We start from the raw sequence: 12,189 nt of genomic DNA, 5'->3' as shown, positions 1-12,189 counted from the left end.
AGCTAACAGAGAGGAGGTAGCGGGGATGCAGTTGGGTGTCTGGAGGAAGCTAAATGCGAGCAAACTGTTGATAGAGGGTATTCATCTGATTGTGATGATGAATCTCTTGGGGTGGATGCAGGTGATAGACAGAAGGAAGCAGGTAATGGGGATGCAGTTGTTTGCCTGTACGAAGCCGACTGAGGGGGATGCATCCGGTGTCGACTTAGGTCTTCAGTCAACTTGGATAGGTACATTATCTTCTGTCTGTACATTCAGGGATGCATTGGCACGAAAATGTCCCTGTATTTGCTCAAAGAAAGTTAATCTACGAGAATAGTTGGAAATGTCAGAGGTTCCTTTTTCACGAAGGAAGATGATACCAATCTGTTGAACACACTGATGATAGTACGGACATATCGTGTAAGATAAGATTTTGATATAATTATTAACGTATAAATACCTGTTTCATTAGCCACAGATACGAGGTTCGCGTGGGGTCGAGAGTCAGCTGACGTGAGGCTTCCCTTCATCTGTGAGATTAGCCTGAACGAGGCGTATAGGATCATCCAGGCTGAGAGGGACCACAGTCAGTAACCTTTACCATCATCATCATCATCATCATCATCATCATCATCATCATCATCATCCAGAATGATCATTACTTATGTTGATTCATATTTTAATGAAACATAATGATTATCATTATGATCATAAAGATGTCAATGACAATCGGCAGATACTAATCATCATCCATTAGAATCATCAGTATTTAGATTGATTAATATTTTGAAGGTAACGTGATGATGATATATATGAAGATGTCAGTGGAAATTCTCCCATGTACTAATCCCTGCGATAGCAAAAAGAGTGATAATTTTCTTTTCATGTTCATAATTGTTGACAGCAGCAACCAAGTCTGTGAATTTGATAACAAGCCTATGTGGTCACCTTTTGTGACTAGTAAAGTTACTAGGGACCAGTTCGAATTCAGAATCCCGACTAATATTTCTCCTCATCGCCCAGGCTACGGAACATCTGTCACGGACCCCAATGAGGTTGTGAAGGGACCTAAGTTCTCCATCATCCCACGGGACCTGGTAGTTGTGGGCAAGACTGTAGGTGCATTTATCGAGTGTACGGCCACGGGACACCCCCAACCTGTCTACCGATGGATGAAGAAAAATACTGAAGGTGACTGGTATCAGGTGACGTCCGAGACAAGTTCACGTTACACTCTGACCAATGGAAAGCTGTCCTTCGTCAACCCTGACGCTACAGAAGATGTGGGGGACTTCCAGTGTGCCGCTGAGAACGAAAAAGGCATCATATTAAGCGACCCCATCCAAGTGTCCTTTGGTTGTAAGTTGATTTAGCATGAACACGTAGAATCCGAGTCTCGATCTACAAAGCTTTCGTAACGTTACCACCCAATGTAAGTCTATACATTACACAGGCGTACTGATGGCATAGTGATAAAACCGTTTTGTAGATTGGGATCTCGTTTCACAAAAGATGGTAGCGCCTTGAGCATGCACCTGCGTGGATGGAAACCAGAGAAATACAAATAGGCATTATCATCATACTTACAAGATCTATGATTATACTTAGGACAAGACCCTTGCTTATACTTAGGACAAGACCCTTGCTTATACTTAGGACAAGACCCTTGCTTATACTTAGGACAAGACCCTTGCTTATACTTAGGACAAGACCCTTGCTTATACTTAGGACAAGACCCTTGCTTATACTTAGGACAAGACCCTTGCTTATACTTACGACAAGACCCTTGCTTATACGTACGACAAGACCCTTGCTTATACTTACGACAAGACCCTTGCTTATACTTACGACAAGACCCTTGCTTATACTTAGGACAAGACACTTGCTTATACTTACGACAAGACCCTTGCTTATACTTACGACAAGACCCTTGCTTACACCTAGGACAAGACCCTTGCTTATACTTACGACAAGACACTTGCTTACACTTAGGACAAGACCCTTGCTTATACTTAGGACAAAACTCGTACTATACTTATGACAAGAACCTTGCCTATACTTACGACAAAACCATTGGTTATAACGACAAAACCCATCTTATACTTACAAGGCACGTGATTTTACTTACGATTAGACCACTGCTTGTACTTACAAGACCCTTGCTTATACCCACAAGACCCTTGCACATACTTAAGACAAGACCCGTGATTTTACTTACGACTACAACTTCCATTTGCAGACCTGTATGAGTTTTCCAACGACCCCCCTGGAGCGGTGAGAGCGCCTTTATACCAGGGCACTGTAGTCAGCTGTAACCCCCCGAATTTCAATCCGGGTAAGAGCTAGTCACACTTTGGGATAATTTACTCATGCCTTACTATTTATAATTCGAACTGCATGTATTCAAGACATAAGTTAGTTGTCAAGTAAAATTAATGTAAATAACTATGTATATTCAATATTTCTTTTTAATGTCGAAAATGTGCTCAGTAAATTACTTAAACGTCGACTGTATGTATTCAACACATCACATTAAAGCCGACAGTGCATTTAATATAACACAAGGTCGACTGCTCGTTGAATTACATGTTTCATAAAAAATCATCAACAACGATATAAACTGATTTTTGTAACATTATCAAGATCCAAGATGAGCATAACAACACCGAGGAATGAAACTTACACTCCATGCGTCGTTTTGTAAATTTTCCCACACATTGTTGAAATAACTGAGATTTTGTGTTAGGTTGAGTCACTCACTTGTTCATTCACGCACTCACTCTCTCACTCACTCATTGTTTCAGTTGTCCGCTACCAGTGGTTCAAGAACAGCGCGGCACACTTTGTACGACCCAACCTCAATCAATACATGTTCATCTCCAACAACGGGAAATTGTACTTCTCTGAGACCCAGCAATCTGACGCCGGGGCCTATCACTGTGTGGTCACTCTCACTGCCCTGCTCGGACAGACGGTGGCCACCTCCCAGCCCCCTAGCCGGACCAGCCTCGGTATTCAACTCATTATCACAGGAGAGAGTACGTATGATGATGATGATGACGATGATGATGATGATGATGATGATGATGATGATGATGATGATGATGGTTATTAGTCATGATCACCTTTACAGTTGTAATCATCACAATCACGAATAGCAAAGCAGCCAATAAACTTAGGAAATTTGTAAAACCGTGTAAAGGGACAAGAATTTGCAGAGACCCATTCTCCACACACCGTCAACACCGCACCTCCTCCCACCACCCCCAATCACGTAGATCGATGGTCATGACTTGAATACTGCTGAGTGAGGCGTTAAACAACAAACAAACAAAGTACAACGACCAGCACCGATACATATAGCGGTGCTCTAAGTAATGTTGATTAGTGAGGGGACTGAGCATGGGCAACAACGACGAGGCCTCACCTGCTGCTCGTCACCACGTTCACCTCCTCAGTAGTTGTAGGATGAGGTCACAGGGTGCAGTCTCCATACGCTCAGTCCTGGAGCAAACTAATGATTCATTTTAAAATAGAAATTTATTTGACACTATTGATTCGTACATGAGAGTAATTCGTCACGAAGAAGTGTTTTCTTATACATTAGGAGACTATCCAAAGATTAAGATGTAAAAACGGTTAAAATCGTTTCAGTTTTAATATGTGTTCCTAATTAAACGTGACGTCACGTGACGTTTGCTAACACGAGGCGATATGTGTTGTCTCAAAGGATCTACCTACGCACCTACATTGGTCAGCGTCAAACGCATTTAATTATGTTAATATCAATATATGGCATTTTACAAAAACAACAGGACCACACGTTACAGAAAAGAGACTAGCCTTTAACACTGTTTTAGAACCTCTATAGCATTGTCCTTATATGCGTGAAGCTCCAACCCAGACTGCGCTACTGTTTAACCAGGTCTGCTTGTCCATCAATCAGAGGAAACAGAATAACATGCCAAACCTTCACACCTTTAGTCCAGTGGATTAAGTGCTCGCTCGTCACTCCGAAAAATGGTTCGATTCTAGCATGTTTAAAGCCCAGTTGTGAATCGGTTATCCTAGCAAACTTGCTAAAAGTGGTGTAAACCGAAACTCACACTTCAAGCACACGTGATGTCAGGGAGATGAGATGATTGTTAAAACATGTTCCCCTAGTTTCGTCATTCAGTATATAAATATATCCCACACAGCTGTCTATTATTTAGTTCACTTTATTGATTTCAGTGTTTAATATTTACTATATCGTCTGCTCACAGTATGTCAAGTTATGGAAAGATCATCTAAGTTTAACCATTTTCGTCCAACGTAATAAACTATGATAAAGTATGTTTTCAACAATTAAGTTTAAAAGTACCTGGACTGTCCTGTTACAGCGATGGGGAAACTAATCACGCCAAAGATCAGAGTTCGATTCCCCCTACAATGTGTGAAGCTCGTTTCTAGTGTCCCCCGAAGTGATATTACTGTAATATTGCTAAAAGTGGAGTAAAACCATACTGACCAACTCCCTCTCTTACAGCTGCTAACGACTTCGGCCCCATCATTCACAACGACTTCCCCGCCGTGTTCCCCAGCCCGCCCCTCCGTGGTGAGGACATCCGACTAGAGTGTCTGGCATACGGACGGTACGTACCGGACACTCAGACCCTTGAACACGTAAAGGTGGAAGGGAAAAACTGAACCGCGCGATGCCAGAACAATGCAAAATACAGGCTAGCGAAAAGTTATCGCCATATTGTCTACGACAAAAATACTCCGCTGTTCGTTAAGTTAATGAAACAGAATTAATTATGATACTTAAGAAGCTATTCATATGTCATCATGGATATCTCCAGGGCATACGTTCCGGTATGTCTCCACTATCATCACTACGCATCGCCTGGTGTTATTACCTCCCTTTGCTGGCTCCGCATTCTCACAGTAGCCAATCAGCTAAGCCGTCGTTGCCACCGATCTTGCCAATGTTAACAAACACAATGGTTGCAGCTGGGAAGGTTTGTTAGCAGGGCGACTCAGGTTTGGAGGAAACTATACAGAAAAATTGACAAAACCGAAACCTTAAAAATATGTGCAGGACCTCCTTCTACCTCTTTCAGAGTGCCTACGCATGGTTTGTGCTGCTAAGTTTAATCGGTTAGATAATTTAAAGATCTAAGTGAGCTCAACTTCCCAGCGTAGACACTTGATTGGTAAAACGGCCTGCCAAGGGAGGTAATAAATTCATCGGACCGAGCCGCAAATTTATCCGGGGTAGAGTGAGGATTTATCTAACGTATGCCCTGGAGATATCGAGGATAAACAGCATGGTCCTTGTTGAGGCAAATACAAATACTTCTAGTTATTCGAGGTTCGGCACAACTTAAGTACACGCAGGGACTAAGCTTTACTTCGAGACAAGTTGGACAAATCATGGTTCGACACAAAGGTGTTTGACCGTGCATGTAGGTCCATATCAACGTTTAGTTAACAAATTCTGACATCTTGACAAGATATCGCAGGTGAGAGATGAAGCAGTATCTTCTGAGAGATATATTTGCTTTGACTTCCCATTTGGGAGACAACTGACGCACAAACCTGAAGTGTATGCGTCAAGTTTGAAAACGTGTATTCCGTCTGTGACTACACTTTGTTTAAGAAATATCTTCTTACATTTCATTTCATCTACGCCACGGAATTTTATTCGAAATTACGTACAACAGTCATGGCAAATGTGGCGGTTGAGTAGCCAAGTGGTTAAAACCACAGCTCGTAACGCCCAAGACCTAGGTTCCATTTCCCATATGGGTATAATAAGCGAAGTCCGTTGCTGATGTGCCTGGTCGTGATATTGCTGCAATATTGCTAAAAGCGGCGTAAAACCCGACACATTAACCTCACTACTTCGGCGTTCCCAGTCTGAGGAGACCACATCTCCTTTCTGTATGATTTCCATCAGACCAAATTTCAGTTGATCACTTGAACGAAACGTTTCGGAAAATTTAACAAATGGATGTCATCTTGCGGAAATATTAGCTAATGGTAACCATGTCAAATAACTGTCTTATATGCGGATTTTCTTTTGTGGAGAGATCTGTGTCAGTGACCTGAGTATTTTGAAAGTTCCTCCGATCCCTAAATAGTAACCGCCTGATTGGTTAAATCTGTTTAACGGTCTCGCGTTTGATTGGACAGTCATTGGTCGCTCAAAGGTTACCTGACGCGACGTTCTACTAGGTTTTGGTAGACTCAGTGGTGGAGTGTAACGAAGTTTACTGAGACTGTTTATGACTTGTGAACTTGAACTTTTTATTGTGTAGATCGTGGGACATCCCCCGACTAGGTTAAATTTGTTAAAGGGTTCATAATTATTTTTATCATATCTTTTCTCTGGTGCTACTTACCGGGAAGAATTTTCTTTTGCTGTCTTTTATTGTTGCCAAATATCATGGGGAGGAAATAGTGGAATTGAATTGTGATGCTGATGTATTAGCGTTAACTGTTGCTCGATAGCTGTTCGCTAACCAGTAGCGCATAGGCGACACCAAACAGTACCAACAATGCTTGCGGTTTCTGACTTCTGTGTGGTGTACCGGTGAGGTTTAAGACAAAAAAAAATACCACGAGCTTTTTGGAATGGCTGTGTAACTTTAGTTCTTCTCCAAAACCCCAGACACTGAATAAAAAAAACCGAAAGGAAACTCGCACCTAGAAATATTTTGGAAATCCCATCTAGGGCCTGACATTCAACAGTGTCCTTGGTTTTGTTTTGGATTTTATTCTGTGATTTATTACTAACTGCTATTTCAGCTCTTACGCCAATATTGCTTGCGCTAATAGTTACTCTCAGGGGTAACACTTACGTTATGCAATGCAAACATTCATGCAAAGGTTCATCGCGATGTCTTAACCCCAATGTAGTTTTACATTGCGATGTCTTAACCCCAGTGTAGTTGTACATTTGCTTTGGGTTTAGCTTTGTAATGCACGACTCAGTATCTAAATCTACTCTCAAAATAATAACCCGTGAACATACGGCACGGATTGTTTGTTTGGCAACCCATGCTGCGTCTAACGGGATTGGGATGTCATGCTTGTTGACTTGATTGACTTACGCCATCATATCCCAATCCCAATTGATCCCTGGATTGTCTGCTTCGGACTCCATTATATAGAGCCAGTCGTTATATGCCTGGCACGTTACTCGGTGTGGCGTTAAACAACAAACTATACTCTTCAAAAAATGTAGGGGATCTTCATTTTTTTTTATTTATCATTAAATATATTTAGGAGATTTGTCGGAGTCAATCATTGTTGATATGATATTATTGAATGTTTTGAGAGTGCATCACCATTTGCACTTCGTTACAACTATAGTTATTTGGAATGTAGTTGCTTTTGATGATGGGTGTATGGCATGTAATTTGCATGTATACGATTTTCATTTTAAAACAAACGACTAGAAGCAAACACTAACACTTGTGTGATGCAAGATAAGTATCAAAATTTATATTCTAAGTGATTTCTCGACCTTCTTGAAAAAAAACGTCAAAATCAAGAATGGAACCCCATGCACGTGAATGGGGCTACTGCGTTGCGCACGTGCATATCATACGCTGTGTTTAGGGGTGATAATAGAAGGAAAAGGTGGTGCGTTCATAGGTATCTGTCCTTCAAACGTTTGTTAACGTTTACACTTCCTATCCAAATGGAAACTTCAGGTTCCCCTACTTTCTTTGAAGAGCATATAACACACGATAGGATATGAACATCGAGCGTCTGAGTAGAATAGGTTTGGCATTTAAATCCGCAGTCACTACTATTGCACATGCGCAAGAATATGACCTTGACCCTTGCTTCCACCTAGCCTCCCCTTGTACTACTCGTGGACTCGAGATGATGCTCCCATGGCAGGAAATGTGCAGTATAGTGACCTAAACCGCGTCATAGTCATCCCTAACGCTGCCGTGGAGGACAGCGGCAACTACACCTGCCACGTAAAGAGGGGATCTTCTGCCTCCGATTCCAAGACGTTATACGTCAACATAGAAGGTACGTCAAAAGGACTGTACACATACACGAGTTGGTGATGGGAGGGGAGGGCGCAATAAAAAAAGGCACAATGTCACACATTTTCGACAATATTTTGGAATACAATATGTATTGGCGCATATGCACTCACTTTAGCTTCCTCTTGATACAATAAATGACTTATTATTCCTTCCGACTTGCCTGAATCTACATTTTGAAAACATAAACGAACTCATACAGATTTATCATTCAAATTCGGAATAATCTTTTCAGCTGTATATAGCGTATGATACAGACCAGGGGCCCGTTTCACAAAATTCTCGTAAGTCTAAGATCTCGTAACTTTTCTCGTAGCACTTGCACCTGTTATACTGTAACATAGGAGGTGGAAGTGCTACGAGGAAAGTTACGAGATCTTAGACTTACGAGAGTTTTGTGAAACAGGGCCCAGTATGATACAGTAAGTAAGTTCGCCATGGCATCGAGCCTAAATTGCAAATTACTGGAAAATTACAGGGCTGGGTAAGCTAAAATTGGAGGTACCTAGCACGTTATAAGAAGGTCTTTCGAACTTCCATTTGGGTCTCTACATAAACTGCTAGGTGTGTGTGTGTGTGCGTGCGTGCCTGCGTGCCTGCGTGCCTGCGTGCCTGCGTGTGTGTGCGATGATTATTGTTATAGAGAAGCATTTATACAATGCGAATGGCATATTAACTTGGTTTAACTACTTTAGGTTCTTTTCAACGTCTAAAAGGTTGTACTCTGAATACAATACTTGTGGCGAAAACAGTACTGTATGAAATGTGTATAAGACATTGTTTTAGAGCTGACTATACTAGTAAGTATGTGTAAATTGTGTAAGAGGCAGATTATGTTTTCGGCAGTGGTTCTAGGCATGCACCTAACCGCAGACAATAACATTTTAGGAAATGCACTGATATATATGAAAATAAGATAATGTTGCACTATATGTACACTTTCACATTATCTATTGACAGCCAAGCCATACTTCATCTTCCCACTGAAAGACCAACACGTGGATATTGGAAGTCAACTGACATGGAGGTGTGAGGTGGTAGGCCGTCCTCGTGCTCGGTATTCGTGGTATAAGAACGGCCAACGTCTACAGGTATGATACTACTTTCACTCGACTCGTGTAACATTCCAGGAATATAACATTTTGATGATTCAACTTGGGACAACTTAGATGACAGAAGGCCCTTTTGGCAACTTCCTAACTGACTACGATGTCTGTCAAGGGACAGATTTTGTGACTTGTAGATGGCTAGCAAGAGACTTTTCAAAATATTTATCATTTTGGAAAACCATATCAAAACACTCTGTACGTCAGTTTATATGCCCATATTGGTTTCCAGAGGATATATAGCTTGTAAAGGATCAAGCAATATTTCCCACGACAAAACGTTTCGGTAAGGATTGAGCTAATTGTTGATAGGTCAATATTTTCGGACTACTATCTGTTCATGATTTGGTCTAAGGACATAAAGGTTTACTTTAACAAACGCAACGAAGAAAAGATAAAACTTATGCCTTGTTGAATGTAAAGTAATAAACATTAGTACTGCTTTTATGTGATTGTTTTCTTTTTTATGGCGTAATGGTGACCCTCAATATATTTTGCCGAGTCATGGTTAATTCAACACAACATTTACGGTAAGGCTGCACTCACACAGCTGTTGCTTATTTCATACATCGGGAGGGACCGTATGGTAGCTTCGTGGTTAGAGCGTTCGCACGTCACGCCTCTGCCCGGGATCGATACCCATCATGTGTGAAATCCATTTCTGCTGTTCCCTGCCTTGATATACCTGGAATATTACTAAAATGGTCGTAAAAGCATCCTTACCATATGCCTCGGTGACACCCGGTGTTGTAGCTTTTGTGAAACCGAGATTGAAACTTCATTACACTTTCTTTTCTCATATTTAAATTCTGAGACGTTTTGTCTTTAGTCTGTACCAGGGGACGTGGAAGTCACTGAGAACGTGCTGGTGATCAAGTCTGCCCACCCCTCCAGACATAATGGAATGTACCAGTGTGCGGCGGACAACCTGCATGGCTCTACATACAGTAGCGCTGAACTGCGGGTTCTGGGTAGGTCCATTTCAAGGGAACCATACAACACCTTCAGTGTTGATGGTAATGTGAAACTTTCTCGGATCAGTCATTACGTACAAATTCTACAAGATCTCGATGATCGTGCTATTCTTACAGCATTTAAGAAAATATCGGAAGCTTCTCCCTCCCTTCAGTAGAAAAAAGGCATTACATCACTGTTGGAAATACAAATCTCATGACACATGGTTGTGGTAGAGATCAAGCAACTGTCATATTTGACGCTACTAGGCAAACACACAAAGACATGTTGGATATTTCAGAGTTTGCGCCATCGTTTATCAAGCGCCCTGTCGACCCATCCCAGCTCGCCACTATCGGAGGAAATGCAACGATCATCTGCCAACCGGAAGCTGCACCCAAGCCGGAAATAACATGGAAGAAAGATGGCCGAAGTTTAGGGTTATCTATGGGAGTGAGGGGGCATTTCCAGTTGCTGGCCAATGGTAACTTGTTGATTAATGACGTCACAAACCAGGATGCCGGCAGATACGAATGTACAGCTACCAACGACGCCGGAAGTGCTTCTAGTGGCGGCAAACTGGAAGTCGTAGGTGTGTGTTTAGATGGGTTTAAATATTGACACACGTTTAAGGGCCTCTCTGCCGGACGTTATTTCTGGTACTAAACGGAATCCCGGCACCCTTTCCGCGCTATATTCGACTCGCGGCCCACTTCCGCGTTCTTCTGGTACCAAAGTACCGCGACAAAGGTATATTCACGAACCAATTCTGGTCCCACACTGAGCGACCGCCAGATATGACATCACTAGACCGGACGTAACTGTACTAATTAGGGGGTGACTAGATCGGGCATTTGCTATTCCTTCAAGGATTGTCGGTTCCATAATGTCACCTGGCAACCATGCGACCTTTCGAAAAAAAAATGAAACGCGGGAAGTACAAAACAACGTAAAGTCTCGTGGCCAAATGCAGTGACCTACTTACGGGCTCTTCAGCACACTCTTAAGACTTGAATGAATGGGGCAGATAGATTTAAATATATTTCCCGAAACATCAGTGGCAAGGGTCAGTAGAGAGGTGTTACAAAACACTTATTCAGATTATATTCATGTATGTTCATGGCAAGTTATTGTAAAATACAGTTTATAGAGTTCTAGGTTATATACCGTGAAATAAATTTAAACACTTACATAAAGGAAGACGCTAAAACGCTACAACGCACAACGGTAAGACATGTAGAAGTTGGCAAACCTGTTATATATATAGTGTAGACCTATGTTCGTTATTACAAGCATAGATGCTACAATCTTCCTTTGGCAACCATTTTTCAGGCCGGACGACCTTGACAAGAAAACCAACCGCCACACGGGTCGTCCAGAACAACACCGCTTTTCTCTTCTGTGAAGCGTCCTTTGACCGTCGCTCACACGACCTCGTATACATCTGGTACTTCAACGATGTCATGATCGACACCGACAACGATCCCCATTTTGCTAAGGTATCGTTTTTCACTGAATGCAAAATTCTATTTCTTTTCGAGAGGAAGTGGTATGTATTTGTAGAACGTCCACAACTTCCGTTAAAGCGTGCGGGAATCTGTCTTAAGACTGACAGTTCTCTTGTATGGAGGTTATATATTTAATGATCATCAGCCTGTCCTTCAGCTAACTACTTGAATAAATGTCTCTGTACAAAATTTCTCAATACCTGAACATAAGTAATATATAACAGCACACAATTTATCACAGAAGTCTTTTTGGTCAGTCCAAATGAATCCAAATGAATCAATTGAGAAGCCATTAACTCGAATGTCTGTCAGTGTCATCACTAAACATTTCCACTGCATTTAGGGAGTATGGTAGCGGTCATGCCTGATGCATTCTCTTCCCACAGAGGTTACTCGTGCCATATCTTCCTACGTAACCTCTGTTCTAATACGGCCCTTTCATGGTGCGAGTGTTCAAGACTCGTGATTGGAGGTATTCAGATTTAGTTGTGCAATCAGCGACGTTGTTTCAAGAGTGATCATTCGCAACTTCTCGGTAATTTCCGAATGCATCGGGAAAATTTGCCACTACCAGTTTTTGTTTCT

The 12,189-nt window shown here is 41.8% G+C and overlaps 1 protein-coding gene across 1 annotated transcript in view; it reads left to right on the top strand.

The window, feature by feature from the left end:
• LOC137298061 (contactin-like) overlaps nucleotides 1–12,189 on the top strand; it is a 48,578-nt gene that overhangs the window by 22,732 nt on the left and 13,657 nt on the right. The window contains exons 7-16 of the mRNA XM_067830111.1: nucleotides 455–568; nucleotides 1,006–1,341; nucleotides 2,222–2,317; nucleotides 2,787–3,020; nucleotides 4,511–4,616; nucleotides 7,835–8,019; nucleotides 8,997–9,127; nucleotides 9,972–10,113; nucleotides 10,398–10,688; nucleotides 11,429–11,595. Coding sequence (XP_067686212.1) covers nucleotides 455–568; nucleotides 1,006–1,341; nucleotides 2,222–2,317; nucleotides 2,787–3,020; nucleotides 4,511–4,616; nucleotides 7,835–8,019; nucleotides 8,997–9,127; nucleotides 9,972–10,113; nucleotides 10,398–10,688; nucleotides 11,429–11,595 — 1,802 coding nt within the window. The remainder of the gene's footprint in view (nucleotides 1–454; nucleotides 569–1,005; nucleotides 1,342–2,221; nucleotides 2,318–2,786; nucleotides 3,021–4,510; nucleotides 4,617–7,834; nucleotides 8,020–8,996; nucleotides 9,128–9,971; nucleotides 10,114–10,397; nucleotides 10,689–11,428; nucleotides 11,596–12,189) is intronic.

This window comes from Haliotis asinina, chromosome 10, assembly GCF_037392515.1.
Source record: "Haliotis asinina isolate JCU_RB_2024 chromosome 10, JCU_Hal_asi_v2, whole genome shotgun sequence".
NCBI classification, from domain to species: Eukaryota; Metazoa; Mollusca; class Gastropoda; order Lepetellida; family Haliotidae; genus Haliotis; species Haliotis asinina.
Note: the sequence above shows the minus strand (reverse complement) of the source record. Positions and strands in the feature narration are given on the sequence as shown.